Consider the following 21,937-nt stretch of genomic DNA (forward strand, 5'->3'; position numbering starts at 1 on the left):
GCCCCCAGGGGCTTAAATCTCCACAGGCATGTCCAGAATAGCTCTAAAGGCCTGCCAGTTCACTTATTAGGCTTATCTGTGCATGTACTGCGACAGGAGACTGCGTGTTCACGCTTGTGTAATAAAGGCATACAAACTGTGTCCTGTGATGGTGACCCCGTTCCACTCTTGGTGTGCTTCACCGCAATATATTGCATATGCATAATGCCGTATTGTGGTGGAGCTGACTTTTGGAAACTGGCATTATGCAATGCTTGACCCTTGCAACGCTTTCCATGCCTTAAAGCCATTGGTGACTATGACAGACGGAATTGACGCCATTGCTGACTGTGGCAAATTGTTTCAATAAAAAAGAAAGCATGAAACAGTGGGAAGCTTGGTAGCAAATGTCAAAGCAGCTCAGGCCTAGTGTTACTGCAGTCTTGGCTGCGAGACAAGCAGTGGTGGTTACAATATGGCTGCCAGTGGATCGGCGTGTGAAAGTGCTGGTTCAAGGCTGCGAGACAAATCAAAGTGGTGGCTTCGATTATTGCTGTTTCAGGCCTGTGTTCATCACAGAGATGGTCTGGAAAACCGGACAATAAAGAGTTTCAGTGTTAGACATTTCAGATGTTCTTATACCTTTGCTCTAGGGGTACATGGGGGTGTCACACAGGTGTCTGAATTATCGGGCATATCCGAAAAATCGGGCATCCAAAAAAATCGATTGTTGACTGTATTGGACACACATTGTCTGTAGGCGAGTGAAATGGGGTATCAAATGACACAAACATTTTCGAGTTGAGGGTAGCTCTGCATTTGCTTGTTTTGAGGCCCCTGTATTTGATGACTTCAGTTTGCACGAGTTGTCATAGAGTTAACTTCCATCTCTTGAACATGCAGAGAATAGATCTAAACAAAAATGATGCCCATAAGAAAGTTTTACAAGGCTTCTTATAAGTGGGGCTCTTATGGGCTGGCTCAGCTGTAGTCAAGGATGCACTGTAGTGAATGTGCATGCATGGCAGATATATTGTTTTGCTGTGGCTGCTATGCATGTGAGCAATGTGCATGGTCTTGCATGTCTTTGCTATGGTGTCCTTTGTTGCCGAGCAAGAAAGGGAGCCATGCAAGACACCTCTCAAACTGTGCTGCTGGGAGCCAAAATTGTAGCTGCGTTGCCATCACAACTCTGTTACTCGGGGACTTGACGCTACAAACGGCCTGTGCGACCAACAGCGACTGTGTATCATGAGCTGATTTGCATAGCACAGAAACGCTGTCCTGGTATCAATTTCGCTTTGGTCTGTGCTTCACTCCAGGGTTCCGAGGACATGATGCCCAACGAAGATGACGCCCCTGCATGTGCTTGCCAGGCGCAGACCGCATTCAGCTGGCAGCAGGCAGAGGTTGGCGTTCTTGCGAGCCCTCAACCAATATTTGCTCACGGCAGGCCGAGATTTTCAAAGCTAACTCGCACTCGCCTCACTTACTGCATCATGAGCTCATACTCACCAGAATGAAAGCTACAAAATCGTGGACTATGCATATTTTCATTCTGCTGTCAAACTAACTCGCTCCATCACTGCTGCTACTAAATGTCAGCAAATTTGAACGTCGAGTAGCTCTAGTTCACAACTTGTGTCCTTGTCCAAAGACAGCTCACTCCACTAACTTGTGCAAGTGGTCAAGCTTGTGAACACCATTGTGTCCAACTTTTTCATGACTTATTGATGGCATTGGGTCTTTGGGGACATCAACTTAAGCTTAGCTGTGCACGTGTAGAAAAGAGAGGATAAATTTAATTTAACTAAATGGGAAGAAACTCTTTTCTAAATGTCGTACTATAGTGCAGATGACACGTAGCTGAGCAAGAGTTATACTGTAACATTCATGTTGCTTGTTTTCATTCATTGTCAATGTGTCATCTGTGTTGAATTGTGAATTGCCTACAAGGCCTGTCTTGATGTCCTAGCAGATTCTTTTAGTAGCTACTAGCATTGAGGAAGGAAGGCCCCACTTTTGGTGAGCTTTTGGTCCTTAAGGCTTATTATTTCAGGAATCCACAACTTCGAAACTTGCCAGCAGATTGCAGTTTTTGTTTCCATGTATCCTTGCACTTCAGTCATTCACAACAATGGCAGCTAGGAGGAGTGCTTACCAAAGTGAAGTAGGTACCAGAAAATTTGTTCCTGTTGCCTAATTGGTGCTATTTAACCCCAACAACCAGGTTCAGCTGAATTTGCACAGTGCTGTGAATGGTCGTCGGAAGATCTGCTACTTAACACTTTCCTGCCCATGGGAAAAGCAGCAGTTTTTGGGTAGCCTAGTAAATACTTTTTTCCTATCGCAGAGTATGCCTGATACTTAGGTTTATAGTATCAAATTGTTGAGAGAGAAATTCTCTTGCCGATGTTACTAGGCCCAAACATCACGTTTATTAAGGGGGGACGCGGCCCTTGAAAACCGAAAAATCGCGAAAAAGTCGATTTTTGAAAAACAATATTTTTGGATTGTATGTCTCATAAACTACCTGTTCCGTAATTATCAGCACCTAATTCAACCGTAAAGTACCAAAAATAACGCTACCTTTGAGGCCACCGCGGCCCAAAAAAGCACGCGCAAATGCCGAAATGAAGTCAAACTTCGCGCGCGCGCCATTCCCGGCCCATGGACAAGAACGGCACCGAGAGCGGCGCTGCTGCGCCGGCGTTGAGAGCGCCGCATGCGACGCAAAATTCTTTTAGCGGGTGTACCCCTCTCCCATCTCTCGTTCGCACCGCCTTGATTGCCTCCTGCACTGCGCGTGTTTGGGCACGTTTCGTGCCGCGCGTGGTGTGTGCCTACGGGTGTGCGCGTGAACATTTCATTCGAAGGGCGATGTACAGTCTGTTCACATTTAGGGGGAAACTCGGAGCGCATTGCATCGCGATGCGGCGAGCGCTTGAGTCAGGCGGCGGCAGCAGCTCGCGCAGGTGCTCGAGGGGCGGGATCTTGAACGGCGTCGTCTGCTACGGCGGCGCGCGCTGGCCGCACTGTCGGGAAACCGTCTACTGTCAGTTGCAGGGCGCCCATCTCATCGTTACTGCGTGAAATGAGCCGGTATTCTTTACTAAGCGTTGTGCGACGCCCACTGATACGCCTCGAAGGTAAGTTCATCGTTGCAGGGCAGTCATAGACGACGTTCTGATTCCATACATTCTTGACGGCCCGTTTCTGGAAGGCGACTATATATTCTAACGCGATAGGTCGCCGATCCACACTGCTCGCGTTGTGCAAGAACTGCTGGAAGAGCGCGCAGTCACTCTCTTGGAGTGGTCGCCTCAATCCCCGGGCGCCAACATCATTTAAAATGTCTGGGGCTCGTTGAAAGTATCGCTGCCGCACCATCCCCTCTATCAGTCGCCCGAAGATAGGCTTCGATCCACCATCATCAGCGACTGAGACGTGCTGCGGATGAACACATCCCTGATCAAGTCATTCTACACTTCACTGCCTTCAGGATGAGCGCTGTCATCGCTGCCGCTGGGGACATGACGAGATACTAACCGAAGTTCCGAGCGTGACGTGTCCAATTCCCCGCCGGCGGACAGGGTCTGTCTGGTGTAGTGATTGATTGTCGAGAAAGATCACTTCCAGCTCATTGTCTTAACCTAAAACATTCCTTTAATCGTACCCGTTTGTTTCATCGTGTTCGATCCCCATAGTAATCATTGTTGAGTGCTTTGTTTTCCTTTCGAGTCAAACAAAGACTGAGTACGTTGCACGCACATCTTGGTGTGTCTTGTCGCTGCTTATTACGGTAGCACACACAGTGAAGAAATATACGTGCACGCGCTCAGTACCCAACCCTTTCGAAAGAACAAACGAAGCATGCTGTTAAAAGAAGTTTGTGGAACTCCATTATCGCTAATGAAGGCTCAGAGTTTGGCGCCGCACAACGTTTAGTAAAGAATATCAGCTCAGCTCCCGCAGAACCCGATGAAATCGGTACTCTGCCCCTGACAGTAGCACGCTTCCCGACAATGCGGCCAGCGCGCGCCGCCGTAGCAGATGACGCAGATCACGACTCCGCCCCTCGAGCGTCTGCGCCTGCTCGAGCTGCTGCCGCCGCACGACTCCATTGCTTGCCGCATCGCAATGCAATACGTTCCGAGTTTTCCTCTAAGTGTAAAACAGACTGTACACGCTTCTATTTGCCTTTAAGAAGATCGGTACGCTTGACGATTATTTTTATGGCTGCAATGCGGCGAAAGGACAGCGTCTGCTTAACCATGTAAGTGACGCTGAGCAGGTAATTGGAAACGACATCGTATGTGCCGCCGGAAAAATCGTCAGCACATACGATGCGGCACATGCATACGGCACATACGAGCTAAAGTCATTTTTGCAGTTTCTCACAATATGTTTGCTACAAATCCGTGTTGTCTCTGATGGCGACAACGGATTTCCATCGACACTGTGCGGAAATAAACAAGATATATCGCTGCATAGCACAAGTACGACATGCGCACACAACTTCAACTAGTACGTCCCCTACAATATGGACTAGAGGCAGCAATGTAGACAACTTGGCCATTTTTTAACAGTGCTCAAGAGGCGGAAGTTGAAAGTATTAGTAATCATTCCCGCTTCAGCAATGCCGGCGCGACCAAGACGCGGGCGTGTATCGTCCAGTAACTCGATCGATCGGTGCAGTGGTGAAGCGGGAATGAACTCCGGTCATGTTCAATGCATCGTGCACATATTCAATTCCTCGGCACGCGTGAACTTCGGCCACTGCTAGCGCATACAACAAAAGTGGTTTCCATTCTTGGGCAGCGCACACACAAACGAAACACGAGAAAGAAGACAGGACAAGCGCTCGTCGAACAACTGAAAGTTTTTATATGAATAAAAGGATTATGTACCGAGTAATTCTTAAATTCATGTGGGTTACATATAAAAACCGTCATACACTTAGGAGTGATCAACGAACGAGCTCGCTTCGTTTGCCAGTTTACTTCGCTCGGCGCACCGCAGTAACCCATGTCTGTCGTCTGCTTTTTTCGTACCATTTTCTTGTGAATCGGCAGAATTTCACTGGTGGCATCAACCCTTTCATGTTTACATTGCTGTCGTGACAGTTAACAACACAATAATAATTTCCGGTCATCCGAAGAGACGCCGTCGCAAACAAGAGACGTTTCGCCCGCAGCGCGAACTGAACGCGGGCGCGATCGTGAAGGGAAGCGGCGGCGGAAACCTACCCCCGTTGGAGGTGAAATCGTTCCGCCAGGGGAGAAACGAGCGCTGGCGTCTAGGATGAAACTTGGCGTGCGGTCGTCCATACGGCCTGCCCGCGCCATCTTGGTGTCGTCTTGACCGTGGATTCTTTGTCTCTATTTTGCCGCCTTGCAAAATGGCATCGTCGGCGCGGTTGAGGCGCTATTGGCGTTTTCCCGCGATGTGATGCGGAGCGCTGATTGGCCGGAGCAGCGCGTTCAAATCTCGCGGGCGAAAGCGCGCCTGCCATTGGCTGCTGCGCGGGCAGCGGCGGCTGCTCAAATCCCGCGGGCGAAAGCGCGCCTGCCATTGGCTGCTGCGCGGGCGGCGGCGGCTGCTCCCTTTGATGCCGCGCTCGCGTCCCTGTTGCCCCTTGCTCCGTGCCTCAACATGAGCTTGCGCGCTATCATCGCCTTGCGCTATCTTTTAGATTATTTGCTCAGCTTTTTCTTTTTTTTTTCGCTAGTTCTTCGCTTCACGCGATGCCGGCAAAGCCCAAGACAGTGCAGATGTTCGGTGCACGGGAGCGCGATATGCGTCTTGTACGAGCATCGAACTTCCGATCTCCCGCAGCGAGTGCCGATTGCGTAGACGCTTTTCAGCGGCGGAACTGTGCTTTCGACTGTCGCCAGTCGAAAATCCGACACACTGAGTGTGCCTGGAGCCGCAAGAGCTAATTAGAAGCTCCGCAGGAGCTTTCTAATAAAAAAACACATGGGTTCAACTTTAAGGCCTGTTTTCTCGGAATGGATTTTTTCGCTAGTAGTGGTGCTGGGGAAGGCGATATCTCAAGAACCGCTCTTCAGATTTGTATGCCGTTTTTTTTATTCTGTTCCCGAATGACTTTGCCAGGGGGTAACAGGCTTCTTTTTTTGAAAGCTGGTGCAGTTAATTTATAATAAGCAATTAATTTTTGATGAATGTGGTCATTACTGGCTACATCAAGTTCAAAGTTGTCTTAAAATTTTTTGGAGGGGAAATTAAAGAAAAGGGCTCTTTAGCCCCCTGGGATATCTATCAAGGGATCATCACGGTGAATTTCAGCTTCCTACGATGTCCTGGCATTTCTTCAGGCTCTTCCTCAGGCATATACATGAATCACCTAGTTAGACCTCAATAACTCTGGAACTAATAAACATATCTTTATGAAACTTCGCAGTTCCTCATAGTTCGGTGGTGTGAACGTACCCTGAAAGTTTCATCTGGATATCTTAAAAAATAAGAAAGTTCGGTCTCCAGGGTAGCCTCCCCCCTTAAAAGAATTCCCAAAGAAATATTTGAACAAAAATGTTTCGAAAAAAAAAAAGTTATAAAGGACGTCATTGTTGCTTCTTAAAAATTCGGATTATAGATTTTCAATGTAAGGGACTTTTACAATATTCCAGCGACTATCAGCTTTCTATGTGAAGAATTTCTTTAGACATAAGAAAACGTTAGCCCTAATGACTAGCCCCAGCATGATGCCATGATCAATTCCTGGCCGTCTTTGGCTGCAAAACTCTCCTCCCTCTCTGGTGGCCACCGAATTATTCCTACGGAAGGATGTTAACATTTACAATAAGAGCTGTGACCTTTAGGGCATGCAGGATATCTTTATATCGGCACATCACAGCTTTGAAATGGTTCGGACAAGAAAGCGAAACTCCTTGCTGAAATGTGACGGACCAAAGTTGTTTTCTGTGTGGGTGTTATTTCACAAATCCAAAAACTTGCATGTAGCTACGTCAGAGTCTGTAGAAATGCATGCAACGTTTCCGTGGATGAGTGGTGCATAATGGCGTCATCTTGGGAAGTATGTGTGTGCTCATCGTGCCAACGACACCCAAGTCTTTCTCCGGGGTTGCTTAAGAATAGTCGTGTGGCATAAAACGATAACAGAAAGGCAAAACTGATAAATAGTTGCTTAATAACGCAATAGACGGCACTAGTCCAAGAGTGCTCGGGAAGCAGCAAAATATGAATTTGCAGCCATTAATAGTGGGCTATCGATGGGAATAGGCACAGACAGGAAAATGTTAAAGCACTGTCAGTGTAAAGCACCAGAAATAATTTGGAATTGGATAACTGACTTGGAAAGAAAAAAAATTAAAATGTCTGGGCTAGCTCATGCTATAATCTTCAAGGCAATTTGTGGTGCCATGTGCATTTGACGTTTGCATTTAAGTGAATTTATCATAACTTATTCACACCCACAGGAGGCGTACTTTTGTCCGTACTACCGTATTTACTCGAATGTAGGCCGGCCTCAATTTGAAGCTGACCTCACAAATTCAGAATGTTAGGAAGTGGGGAAAAAAAAAACAAATGCAAGTCAATCAAAAGAATGGTAAACGGCAACAGCCACATAAAGCAAATGACCTTTATTACCAATGTCTGCCACTAGCCACAGACATTGTCCCAATACTCCGTAGGCACCGCTCTGCTAACGTCGCTTTCTCGCTGCCAGTTTCTTGTCAAGAGCTAAGTTTTAAAAAACAAAACAAAAAAAAAGAAAACAATGGACCCCCATTGCATCCATTAAATGAAATATAAGTGGTGTACTGTTACAGTGAGCTGTAGTACTTCATGGATATGGCAGCAGATAGTAATGCATACCTCCTAACCTTTATGATTTTATCATAAAATACCAGATTTTTAGAGCTTGTTTATGATTGTCATATTGGCACCAATAATTTTACGACTGTTCATATGTAGCCAGCTTAGGGCAGAATTCATTTTTTAAGAATACAGTCGCCCACCAATCTTTCAGAGGCAATTTTCGGATGCACTAATTTATTCTGACCTACCAGCAGCAATGCCATTCTCTCGTAGAACCAACGTATAACAGCAACTAAAGCTTCAACCTTCGATTTGTGAATATTTTATGAAAAAGTTAGTGGATATTTCCATTTTTCTGTGGCACAGATCATTCCTCTTCTGACTATATAGCAATTTGCCTGTTCACAGTGACCCCCAGAGAACAGTCGAATTTTCTTTTTAGAACACAGTTAATGTCCTGACTACTGACACAATTTTAGTATTTTTCATCATTATTTAGTATTTTTTGGCTTAAACTGCAGTATTTACCTTATTTACTTGAATCTAGGGTGGCTCCGATTCTAAGCCAACTCCCAAAAGTCTGAAGAAAGGAAGAAAAAAAATCTTACCTCGAATGTAGGCCAAACAAAAAGTGAGGACAGCGTTCACAGAGTGAAAACAGCATTTATTGAATATGAACATGCCGAGCTCATTCTACTTCATCATTGCTGCTGTGGTTTGGTAAATGCCATTCATGTTGCGGGGCAAGCAAAAAGCATCTCTCGTTGCCCCCTTCAACGACTGATGTTTTTCTCATGGATGCCAAAGTCTTGCCCGGCTTGAACGTTCTACGATGCCTCTGCGGCTAGCATAACTTTTTGTTTGAAAATGGCACTTTAGTGACAATACCATGCCATGCGCTGATACGGCACAGGTCAGAATCGCGAAGTTGCTTGTGTACTTCAGTTAGCTACTGGCACGGCTAGTAGGGGCTACGATACTGACTTTTCTAGATGGCGCTAGCTATGCACCATATTTATCAATTTCACTTAAAAACTGGCGCTTTTTTTAGAATCCTCGTATCTAAGCCGACTCTAGAGTTTGGTGTATGATTATTCGAAAAAAAAAACTGTCTGCCTAGATTTAAATAAATACAATAACGATTAAGGTTGGCAGGTCTGGTAGAGGCTACAGAACTGTCTTTTGGTGTAGGGTTAATGGCGTGCCATCAGTTCCAACGGCTACTAACGAAATCCTGGAATCCTGAAGCTGACCTGAAAGTTTCATGAATCATCTTTAGAAAAAATATATTGGCCTATATTCGAGTATATGCAGTACTTGGAATATTGTATTCATTTTAAGCAGAAAATTAACTTCAACTTTGAGTTGTGTGGAAATATCTTTCTCCAAACATGCGTGATATGACAGGCACCCCTGTAAACACATTACAAAGGTTAGCCTATAAAACGTTCAGCAGAATGCCAGCAGTTCCCCCTGACATTACTTGCTTTCTGAGGGCTCTTGAATGCCTTAATTACCATACAAAGCAAAGGGCTTGCAGTGCAAACAAGTGTGAAATGTGCAATCCTGTGGTGTGCATACTGTTTTAGTTGAGGCTGTTTGTAGTGAGCTTATCTCTACGAAAAGAAATTAATAATTACCATCAATGGAATATAAACTATCTAAAAAAAATCTTTAAGTGTATGAATTACTTCTACATAGTTCAGTCTGATGATGTTAGTTTAATGAATTAGCTGGTGGATTGGATTGGATTGGGAAAACGTTTATTGAGCCTGCAGTAAAGCGCGCAGGCGGATCAAACATCTCAGTACTTGGAAGTGCATACAACCCTGCTAGCTCATTGAAGTCAACAATAAATTGAGCAATCAGTAAATAGTCTTCCCCTTTGTATAGGCATAGCTTAGTGATCACATTGTGCAAAGTACCTGTGAACCAATGGTGGCAATTGTAGACCGAAATTTGCAGCACTTGTAGGTGGTAGCCTACAAGTGCTGCAGATCTTTTGCCAAGGACTGCATGAACTGGCAGAAAGAATGGACAAGTTAGCGCTCAACCTGTTCCTACTGCATGCTTGCTGCCACTGTTTGCTTGTCATGACTTTGTCGTCAGCTGCCCCACTATTAAGCCTGCTGGCCACACCAACAATTGATTACTGGGCTCAAGATTAAATGAACTTGCTCTCCAAGCGTAGGTGTTAAAAAGAAAAAATTCTGGTCTGTAGACAAGCATTACGATAATCTCAGAACTCTTGTGTGCATAAGTGCTATGGTAATGGATTTCATGGTTATAAAGTAGCAAGAACTATTGGCTGTTAGAAGGAAAAAGAAAAAGGAGTGTGTGGGTAGTCCATGATCTCGTCATTGGACAATGCTTACGCAATTATTAACCAAGAATAAATTTATTAACAACAGCTCTGCTTCCTTTTGATCAAAAGCGTTCTTACTTACAAACTGATATTTTGCCCCAGAATGTGAAAAGTGTGCTGTTTAGAAGCGACACACTACGTGGTCTGCTATCAAAAACAAGGCCTCAAGGCACGGTATGGCAGTGTTTTCATCTGCTTAAATCTAGCGCTTCCTATATAGTAATGTTGTCACGCATATCTCCGTACTAATCCTCCATAAATCTGCACGTAGTAGCTCTTGAGCTTGTAGAACAGCACTATTGCATATTCAAACATTTGGCTAAATTTTAGCTTGCAGACAAGGTTTCATGTTCAGTTGCAATTTTCCAAGTAGCTTTCTAGGCTTTGTTGTACTGCATATGAAAATGAATCTGGACTTGTGGCATTGGGTTTATAAGGCATGTCATCAAGGAACCTAGGCTTTCACACCTAGTGCCATTAACATTGTCCTTGTGGGAAGGGTCCAAGTTACTACACGTTGTCAAGTTAAAGTGCCTGAAGTGTGAGGGGCAAATTTGCATTCCAGGGAGTGTCTTTGAGACCTGGCAGCTAGTTTCGAGATGTGTGTTTTTGTGGGATGCATGGTATGCATGCCTGCTGTCTTGTTGCTATTTTCATTTCCATAATTGTTACCATTTGTACTTAAAGATTCAATTCCTTTCTCTCTCTCTCTCTATCTATCTGGGGAAATCTGGGGATGTATTCTTGGATGATTGCTTTCGGCAATATTAATTTCAATGCATGCTTATTGGCCGGCTGAGCAATACCACATGAGCCGATTCGCTGGTTGTGCACTGCATCATGCGAAGGCGATAGTATCACCGAAAGTGATCGTCGAAGAATACGTACCCTGCTTGAGGTTTATATGCATGGAGGGCAGTCATTTATTTGCCTGACCACATTTATTCAGCACCAAGCAAACAAGTGAAGCAAGCTGTACAGTGCAGTTTATTCTGAATCCACGATGCACCATGATGTGACGCTAATGCCACATTCGAGATGATGTTGCATTGGCAACCAGGCTACCTTTTTTTCCTGAAATAGCTGCTAGGTATAGCTGCTAGCAGGCACATTATTTTTAACTTATTTTATATTAAAATGTGACCACAAACAGCTTGGTGCCTTTATTGTGGTGCCCCACACTACAAATTGAATGGTGTATGTAGCAGCAAAAAAGCCTGATAAGCACAATAAACAAACACACAAACAGAAAAACATTTCACTGCACGGGTGTTGGATCTTTTGGTATGGTTCTTGAAACACTTCTGAGAACAGCTTGGGTGCTCTGTAGAGAAGCTGCTGTCTTGCAAGTTTTTGCTAGTGCAATGGGTGTGACTGCCGCTGAGCATGCCTTGAGGTTACAATTGTGGGTGGGCGCTGCACCAGTGTTTGCCTCCTTTCCTTCCCTGGGATGGGTCATAATGGGGCGGAGACGAGCGGTGGGCTGCATGTCTGTTGTCCGTGTGGGCCGTGCGTGCAGGAAAAGGCTCATGCCCAGATCGTGCTGTCTGCCCAACACCACCAGCACCTGGCTGCGGCCGCATCGACGGAGGACGTGGTGGAAGAGCTGAACCTGCGCAATGCTGCCCTCTCCTCCTCATCAACGGTTGTGCCCCCGTCCTCCGGTGCAGAGATCACTGCCCTGCCCTCCTCGTCCGCGACAGCACCCACACTACTACCCGCTGCTGCCAAGAGGCATCTTGACAAGGCATGTGTAGCTTTGAGTCACTGTGCTACTTCTGCAGCTCAGTGGCCATGTCTTTGGTCATCTTTCTTGTTTAACACTTTCCTGCCCATGGGAAGAGCAGCAGTTTTTGGGTAGTCTATAATAAATACATTTTTCCTATCTCACAGCTGCACTTGGGCGCAAGTGCATTAGAACCTGTAGAAATGGTGTTTCTGCACATAAGTGGTGCGAAATGCTGATGCCATCTTGGAAACTACGAGCACTCTTAGTGCCAACCACGCCCCTTTTCCAGAAGTCTTAAAGATCTGCACATAGTGGGAAAAGAGAACCGAAAACCGAAACTGAATAAATAGTACTTAAATAAACCAATAAATGGTGCCAGCTGTCTGAGTGCGCTCGGAAAGCCGTAAAATATGAATTTGTAGTCATCGACAGCGAGCTATCGATGGGAATAGGCGTGGACAGGGAAGTGTCAAGGAGTGAAATGGGATTGAGTAATGAGAATAGGTGTCTTATTTGTTGTGTGTGTGATATGGGCTTTGTTTTCAGCCCAGTTCCTTTGTGCATTTTAGGTAAAAAGGTTTGATGCCACCTTAGGATTAAAAAAGTAATTAATGTTCATATTAGCACTGAAGGTCTATGTTTGCAGTGTGAGTGAGCTCTTGTTCGTTGAAAATGCCAGTGACCGATACTCTAAAAGTGCTAGGATTCTGCTGGGAAAAGAAAAGCTGGCCTGGTCAGAATGCTTCAGGACATAGGTGGCTTCATAAAACCAGCACCTTTCAGGGTATGTATTGACAGTTGAAGGGTTTCTGGTGTTTTCATAGTCCCATTGCACTGTTGGTTTATGCCATAGTTAATATGTGAACAGCCACTTTGTTGTGCGCTGACGTTATGTTGTTTAAAAAACATTTGTTTTCATTTTTCTTTAAGTTTGATAGAAAACAATATGGTCATAACAGTGTGGGTTGGCTGTCAATGTGCCTGATATGCCGTATTTATTAGAATATGAGGCATTTTTTCCCCTGAGAATACCTAGCCTCGAAGTCGCGTCATGCCTTATACACGAATATTGCTTTGAAGTGTGGCTTTATGGCAGCAGGTGCTGTAATTCCGTGACGCCACATTTGGAGGCAAAAGTCACACTGCCGTGAAGCCACGCATAAAGGTAAAATTCGTATATAATCCACACTTCGCGTGTTGAAGCTACATTCCGCCCTATTTCATTGTCGCTATTTTGCATTTTGGCTTTGTTAGAAGTTAAGTATTTCAGGCAATCCCCACTAAGTCTTAGTAATCCATCTGCTACTCTTTATCGTCTTACTTAGTGTGCATACTTAGGATCTTTTCTTGGGTCCCCCAACTGAGCACCCATGTCTTGTCATCAATCGTGACCACCTTATAATCAGATAACTGTGGTAGTTCATGAGAAAGTGCCTGAGGCTGGATGGCCCTGTCCCATCTCCAGGCAAAGGCAAGTGGTGGCAAGCAGCAGTTACCTCTGGCTGCCGCTGTGGGGGCTGTCCCGTGTGCCAAGGATGCCTGCAGTGGCATAGTATGTGCGGCAGCAGCAGGAGCGGCGGCAGCCGTGGCGAGCAGCTGCAGCGGAGCCTCCCTTCTTGGTTCGTTTGGGGCTGCACCCCCACAGGCTGAAGGACTCATGGTGGCCGCTCCTGCACGCACACTCCACGAGGCCTTGGGCGAGATCGTCACCGGTGAGTGAGTGTCTTGCATGCATGTATGTGTCATTAGATGGTGGTGAGTGCAGCTTCTACAGCCAACAATTTGTTGACAGGCTCCGAGAACAGTTCTGTCCTTCCTAATCGGGGAGGACACAACAGTTAAGAATTTGCCAGTATAAGTCATCCAACTGACTCTGGGCTGTGGGCTGAGCACATGGTGGCTGTTGGCCTTGTTTAATGAGCAAGTGATGCCAAAAGCTCTCAAGTCTGGCATGGCAATGTTGTAGCTTTCCGTTTTGGCATCCTTGAGTTTTTTACACCTGGCCTTCGCTCCGGTGCTTTGGCAACAGGCTGGTCATGCTGGCTGTTCTGACACTCTTGCTAATTTGGGCATTGAGACAGTGTCGGCACATGCGCTGTGTGCATACCTGGTGGTGCTTGCACCAACAGGCATGGTATGCACACAATATGCACACAAAACTGAAATTGTGGTCTGCTCCAAGCCCTATTGGCATTTGGGTGTTGTAGAATCACGCTTCTTACTGATTGGTGTCTGCCTTGTTTCTTTTAGAATTTGAAAATAAAACACTTAGGTTTATTTTGAATGTATAGTAGGATAGAAATACTCAATATTAACTAAGTAAGCTGAAATTTCGGTATAGAGAACTTATGGGACCATGGAAAGTTTGTTATTCTGAAAGGTTATTGCGAAAGCTCCAAATTTAACCATTCTGTGCATAAATTTTTCATCAATTCTGCTGCCACGTTCCGTCAAAGCACTGTATAGTAACTGTAGCACACACAGAAGTGACGTCTACAAAACGACCAACAAGCAGGAAGCTCCATGTTGCCTTCAAAGCGGAATAATTTTTTTTCTTCACATTCTTTGTCTTATGGATGCTGCAACTGTTTCGCTCAAGGCGGACAGCTGTATTCTTGCTAAGTGCAAGTGTGTGTAAGTGACACCATCCAGAACAGAAAGGGCTGGCCCACGAGCATAGAAATTAAATCTCCCTGCGTGTAGGAAGAAGTGCGAAAAAAAAAAGCGTGTGCAAAAATAAAGGCGGCAGAAGGAAGATATGCATCTTCATTGCTAGGTGACACCTGTGTGAAGGGAGCATGCGCTTGTGTCATGGCTTCGGGAAGGGGGGGGGGGGGAAGAAAAAGAGTCCCCTTCAGCACTTTTCTGCTCCAGTACAGTCTCAGGTTTTCTGAGCCCATGCACTGTGCCTCCCTGGGCGCAAGTTGCAAGGCGTCCACTTTCTTTGCCATGTTGTCTGCTAGCCTACCGCTCTTGTTGCCGCGAAGGATATATACATTGAAACCAAAGAATCCCCAGATTTATAAATATGAATCCGTAGTACTGAGATGGTGTTAACATTACACGGAAATTTAATAACGATTGTTATTCTAAAATGTTTGGTTTTGTGAAGTTTGTTGTGCTGAAATATTTTTACATTGAAAGTATAAGCGGTCAGCTTGGGATTTCTGAAAAGTTTAATCTGGGGTTTACGGTAATCAGGTTTTGCTGTATTATTTCTCAGTGGGTAGCCTTTGCTTTTCTAGAAAGTTAATTGACGTAGACTTAGCAATATCGAAGCTTCTAGCATTGTTGACCAGTATCACAAGGACTTAGTAGTACTTTTTCGAGCGACCGTTATAGTGACGCATATTCTGCCTCTTGTTTTGGGTGCTGGCACTGGTGTTACTTTGCTCGTTTGTCATCTTGTCGAGATTGTGACACTTAATGCACACTTGGGCTTACCACACGATGACAAGCTTGCCACATGACATCTGGTGCACAGCCAAACATTTTCCATTTAATCAGTGTCTAATGCGGTAGGATAATGTAAGAGGGCCCAGATAGTGGGTTGAAATGTATGAATTGAGGATCAAATAAATGAGCCTTCACTTATATAACCATGGTGTCGAACCAAAAAAATACTGGTTCAGTTCGGGTTCAAAGCACTCCGATTTTGTTCGTGTTCCATTTTAGTTTCGTAGAAATAAAAAAATTTGAATGGCTCATGAACCAGTTTGCAACGCTGAACCAGTTCAGCAGAGTAAACTTTATCCTGTCCAGTGGTGAAATGCTACGGAGTGCTATTGATATGCCCGCATGAGGCTTTGCTAGGAGTTGGAAGGAATAGGCTTTCTGGCATATGGGGGAGAAAAATGAATGCTTTTTACATTAATACAGTTAACCCACCTATAATGATCCTAGATATAATGATCTATCAGTTATAAAGACCACATTTCAGTGCATTTACGATTTTCTGACCCTGCCTATTGAAACTGCTTTCAGCTATAACAAACATTTTTTTAGATAGCCTTACTTTTACAATGAATGCTTTGAACCCGGCGTTCCCTAGTGAAAGGAACCAATTGTTCCTGTCGATGCAACCTGAGTTAAAGAGAACTCTGCACCATGCACTACTGCCACGGAATTTTACAAAGGATTGGCGATTACTATGCTTATCAGGAGATAAGGTTTGGCGGCACTTTGTTTACGCATTGCCGATTGCTGATTAAGGTTTACGGTGACATTTTACCTATTGAACATTTAATTTTTTTGTTGCCCAAAGTGACATAGATAACTGCGATTGTATATGTTTCCTGGATGCTAGATCCCATGCAAATAAGAAAACGCGCGAGGCATGCGCTATCAAGAACCGTATATAGCTGCCCACCGCGGCAGCTCCACCGTGATACTCGCCCGCCCGCCTCACATGAAAACTCCGCCGTGCGCTCACTTTCTCATTCAGTACCAGCAAAGCTTCTCCGGGGTCGTTGCACACGGCATTCACAGCTGTCACCGCCAATCCTGTTGTGATAAGCATCTTTGCCTATCTGTTTTACAGTGCGTGGTGCTGTCGGAAGTGTAACTCACGCTTTTAATAGGCGATAACCAAAACACACTGCCATTGTCTGTTGCAGACCGCAATCGTATACATTTTCCGGTCGCTGGATCCATGTGAACAAGAAAAGGTGCGAGGCACGTGTAATGGTTTTAGAAACTTTATTAACCATATAAGAGAAGCAACGAGGAACGGCCCATATGCTTAGGCCTGGGAGGCTTGAGATAAGGGATATCGCTGACGATGTGATTTCCGTTACATCCCCCTTGTTTTGTTTGTATTAGAGATTCAGTCGAAGTGGCGCCTTCCCTAGCCTTCCAGCTCTTGTTACAGTTGTGACTAGTTGTTGACTGAGTGTCTTTTTCACAATTGCCTCTCCCAATGGCTGGTGGGGAGTCCATTACTCTGGCTTGCAGGGTGTGGCTGATCGACAGTGGGTACTGCAGTTTTTGTCTTTCAAGGCTGCTTTCGTAGGTCTGATGAAAGACTTATTTCTTCTGAGAGTTCCCCTTGCTGTCTTTACAATGAAAGACAATGGGTGAGGCATACTTCCGACAATAGTTCCTGGGATCCATTTTTGGTGACTGTCAAAGAATCTGACTTTGCATCCTTCCTTGATTTCTGGAGCAGGTGCTGCATGAATGTCTGCATACTTCTCTTGCTTCCTACGCAGTGCTTAGAGTTTTTCTTTTACATTGTTAATGATTTCAGGTTTCAGGAGCTCTGCGCTGACTGCTAGTGTTGCAGTGCCTCGCTACCTATTGTAAATTGCTGTTCTCTTCCGAGACTGTTAAACATTACTTTAGTTTTCTGCAGATTAATTTTTAGACCCACTCTTCGATATATGTACTGATAAAATTTTTTACAGCCATACCTGATAGCTAATGCCTCTTTCTCTATCTGAGGATAGTTTTGTTGCACTGCAGTCAGTGCTGCTGAGGCATACGCCACTGATTTTGCATTTTGTAGGAGCACTGCACCTAGCGCTATCGAGCTTCCGCCAACTGAGACTGTCATGTCTCCATTCTCGTCATAGTAAGCCAGTGCCTGAGTATTTTTTAAAGCTGCCTTGATTTCTTGCAGAGCGGAGCTCTGTCCCTCCGCCCATAGCCCGTCGATATCTTGTGTGGCAAGTTTTTTTAGGGTTGTGGTTTTTTCTGCCAGGTCTGGAAAAAAAATTTTGCAGATACTGTAGCATTCCTAGTAATCTCAGCAGTTCCACCTTGTTCTTTGGCTCACCAATCCTCTCAATGGCATTCACCTTTCCCTCGTCAATTTTCAGTCCTTGAGTGAGCACATGACCAAGGAACTTTACTGTAGGTTGGTCGAACACACACTTTTCTCGGTTTAGCTTTGCTCCAGCTTCACGTAGTACTTTCAGTACAGTGCCTGTGTGCTTTTGCAGCTCTTTGCTGGTCTGACCGTGGACCAAGGTGCCATCCGTGGAGTTTACCACGTTTGGAATGCTTTCAAGTAGCTGGCTGATTACTTGTTGGAACACTTCAGGTGCTGTTGCGATTCCAAATGGCACTCTTGTGAACCAGTGCCTTCCCTAGGGCATGCTAAATGTGAGGTAGTTTTGTGTCTTCTCCAAGACTTTCAGTTGTCAAAACCCTTTTTTTTAAAGCCCAGCAGCGTGAAGAGAGTTGATCCTTGGATCTGGGTGACTACTTGTTCCAAGTGTTTTGAGAGGATAGTGTCTTCTCCGCAACACCTTGTTGAGCTCGACAGGATCTAGGCAGATTCTGAGTTTTCCTGTTCTATTTAACTACCACCATATGACTGTAGAATAGCGTTGGTTTCATGACCTTCTTGGCTACTCCTAAGCTCTTCCTTCTGCAATCAAGGCATATGGGATCTTTCTTGGTGGCTGATTTTGCAGCTTTTGCGCTGCACCCTCCTCGATGTCAGCTTCATAGACGTAGTCTTTGTTGCAGCCTATCCCCTGAAAGATGCTGTCGTTAGCTTTCGGTGTTTCGATCAAGCGTACACGCTTCACTAAGTTCAGGGTTTCACATGCTGTCTGTCCAAGAATAGGTGTGGCTGGGTTGTCCACAACAATGAATGTCAGTCTTGCTCTCTGTCCACTAACTTCACACACTTCTTGGGCTTCCCCCATGACAGAAATCTTGTGGTTAGTGTAGGAAACAATGTTCTTTGCCTTTGAAGGTACTATCTTCAAGCCTGCTTTGCTTACCTCTTGTTTGGCTAGCACGTTACACTGTGCACCAATGTCCAGTTTCACTGTGATAGTCTTGCCATTTCTAAACTGAACCGTCTCTTGCCATTATGACTTTTCCTTCTCTGGCAGCTCTGAACTTGGAGATGTACATTTTTTCACTGTCCGAGTCTTGCTCCTCCACAGCACTTGCAAATCGCCGGTGTTTCACTTTTTTCGAGTTGCACACTTCAGCAACCCGCACCTTTTTTCATCAGGCTCCTTTCTTTTCTGACCCCGTTGATTAGGACTCCACCCCCAACCCAATCTACCCATTTACAGAGATTACAGCCTATTATCAATGCGGCCACGAAGTCTACCCTTGCCCTCTTCACCAACACTATGCTGTGCGCGGCAGCTCGCAAACATTTTGATCCGGCCTTTACTGGAGCTTGCCCACACTGTGCGGAGAAGTCCTCGGACCACTACCACCACATGGTGTGCGCTTACCCATCCAACCCTGCTTTCCCCCTCTTACCCAACCCTACCTGGGAGGACTGGGAGGCTGCCCTGTGTGGCTGCTCAGACCTATGAGCCCAAAAGGCCCTAGTTGAGTGCGCTCAGGTGGTGGCTACCGCCACTGGGGTCCCGTACTAGGGACTCCACCTAGTGTTTGTTAGGGGCAGCCCCTTCAGAGTCGTCCCGAGCACACCTCCTTGTACTTTTTGTACGACCACTAAAAGTTTTTCACTACCACCACCACCACTGCAGCAAAATGGCCTACCTTGCGACACAAGGTGCAGGTCTTACCATATGCTTGGAACTCTTTTCTGTGGTGTGTGAATCCACAGTACTTGCAATTGTTTTTGCAGTCTGTTCGCTGACTTGGGCTTTTCTTTGTTTTGACATTGACTGCATCCACAGTTTTAGTTTCTTTGGCTGTCATTTCTTTCAGCTGTAGCGTTGCCTCTTCACTTGCTTGGCACAGGTGGATCGCTTTTCCCAAGTCTATGGTTGGGACACCAAGAAATTTTTCGCAAACATCATTGTTCGAAATGCCTACAATGATTCGGTCTCTCAGGAGCTCGTCGGTCAGGTTCCCAAATTGCCACTTGTTAGCCTGCAGTCTCGCTGTAGTAAGGAAGTCTGTGAAGCTCTCGCCTTCTTGTTGCTTCATCTTGTTGAACTTGTACCGCTCATAAGCGTGGTTCATTTTCGGCGTGTTCTTTGAACTTCGCCTTTACTACTTCCACGTCCTTGCTCTCTGCCTTGCTCAGTGCTAACATTGTGTATCTTCTGTGTATCAGACCCGATTGCGGTCATGAAGTAGGTGACTTGCAGTTCCGGCGGCTTCTTGTTGAGTTGTGTCGCAAACGCATACCAATCGTAGTTTTGGAGCCAATTTTCCCGCTCATTCGGGCTGAGAGAGGAGACATCCAGAGGCTTCGGTAGCTGGACCCTATTGTCCGCTGCCATTTTTCTTTTTCCGCACTGCCGCGACTCCGTCGACTCACTTTTGCAGATGCGGTCCTCGGTCCTGTGTGCTCGCTTCTTCGTTTCATTCTTGTTGGCTTCGTTGTCTCAATCCCGTGTCTGACACCATGTGATGGTTTTAGAAACATTATTAACCACATAAGAGAAGCAACGAGGAACGGCCCGACCGTGGGCCTGGAAGGCTTGAGGTAAGGGATATCGCTGGCGATGCCGTGGCCGTTGCAGCATGCACGATCGAGAGCAGTATATAGCCGCCTGTTTCACATGAAAACGACAGCACGCGCAGTTTCTTATTCCGGTACCAACAAATCTCTGCCCGGGTTGTTGCACGCAGCATTCACGGCTATTGCTGCCAAACCTATTGTGATAAGCATCTGCACTTATCTGTTTCACAGTGCGTGGTGCAAAGGGCCATTGTTATACCGTACTCTACTCTTTTAATAGGCAATTATTTAATTTTAATTAATTTAATTTAATTTTAACAGCCGTGCGGTTCCATATTGAGTCCTATTTTTGTATTTTCTTTGTACCCTCATTCGAAGCACAGTGCGCATCACTCACATGAACTTCTCGTGTTGCCACAATTCTAGCAATAGCATTGTCGAAAATGAACTATTGGAAAGTATCTTTAACAATGTTTTTCTCAAAAACATGCAGTTTGCCAATGGGTTGCACAGATAGGGAGGATATTCTTTCTACGTAGCAAAGACAGAGTTAATTAGTGAGTGCCTGTATCTTTATGGGGTGGGCTTAGCTTCCACGCCTTTACAACAGCTTAGTTAATTCATTTTTCTTTCACTTCGTGTTATTATTACTGGACTGGTGGTGAACAAACTGTGACAAAGTGCGGGTTCACATTGTGTTACGTAGATTACAGCTGCAAACTTTTAATCTCTAAGAAAGTTAGAAGCCAGCAAGTGACATTTTGCTCAGTTTCCTGCTTACTTAAAAAAAGATAAAGGCAGGTAAAGACATTGATGCTTCTAAATGATGAACACTGGCAAGGTATGCTAAGCACCGTGATTATATAACCCCCAGTCAAGGGTTGACAGTATTTAATAAGTAAATAAATAAGTAAATAAATAAATAAATAAATAAATAAATAAATAAATAGTTCTTATACAACTGCACCCGGCACAGAGCCTTGCGTTGACTAAGTGCAGACAAAATAGGCGAAATAATGCATATAGTGCTCCGAGCACGATTAGCAGAAATAGAAGAGTGAGGCAACTTTGCTTGGAGGCTCCAAATGTGCGTTGAATCTTGGCAAGGAACAAAAGTGCATTTTCTGTGCTGTTTACAGCCATTGTTACCATGCACTGAGAAGGTGATGGCATTCATTAACGGCCATTGGTTCGTTCTTGTAAGAAGCCATGCTGATGAACAATTTCGTTTTCCCATATTCTCTCCTTGGGAACACCATCTTTTTTTTGTGCTTCGTATGTCCTGACATGTGCGTTTTACGGTGTATCTAGTAATAGTAGCAGTGTGGCATTTGCCAGCAGTGTGCCATTTGTGCCGTTTTGGCAGTGGAACCAACTGTTATGGCTGCATTCATAAGGGCAAGCATCTCTGTCGAGGTAGCTGTATAGTTGTCAGCACATACTCATTGGCTCTCCCCATTTTCGCAAATAATGCAATTTGTGAGCCGTAGTGATATTCTCGTAGGGTGTACTGACTGAAAAGTAGTTATTTCGAAAAATCACTTATGTATGAGCACCCATTTGCATCCTATATTGTTTGAATCGTTTCGTGCTGAACCTGTAACCATTATTTTTTAGTTATATTTTTCTGCTCGGGTTTGGTTTGGGTTCAGGCAAAGTCTAATAATATCGGTTCAGGTTCAGTTCTGGCTTGCATTCCGGTTTTGGT

General features: G+C 45.1%; 1 protein-coding gene and 1 pseudogene across 1 annotated transcript in view; one reads left to right on the forward strand and one right to left on the reverse strand.

The window, feature by feature from the left end:
* The window catches only part of LOC126516797 (ankyrin repeat domain-containing protein 17-like), a 228,066-nt gene that overhangs the window by 76,954 nt on the left and 129,175 nt on the right, over positions 1–21,937 (forward strand). Inside the window, exons 13-15 of the mRNA XM_055063998.2 lie at positions 1,302–1,388; positions 11,712–11,916; positions 13,316–13,588. Coding sequence (XP_054919973.2) covers positions 1,302–1,388; positions 11,712–11,916; positions 13,316–13,588 — 565 coding nt within the window. The remainder of the gene's footprint in view (positions 1–1,301; positions 1,389–11,711; positions 11,917–13,315; positions 13,589–21,937) is intronic.
* Positions 13,622–20,047, reverse strand: LOC140215504 (uncharacterized; annotated as a pseudogene).

This window comes from Dermacentor andersoni, chromosome 1 (genome assembly GCF_023375885.2).
Source record: "Dermacentor andersoni chromosome 1, qqDerAnde1_hic_scaffold, whole genome shotgun sequence".
In the NCBI taxonomy this organism is placed as follows: domain Eukaryota; kingdom Metazoa; phylum Arthropoda; class Arachnida; order Ixodida; family Ixodidae; genus Dermacentor; species Dermacentor andersoni.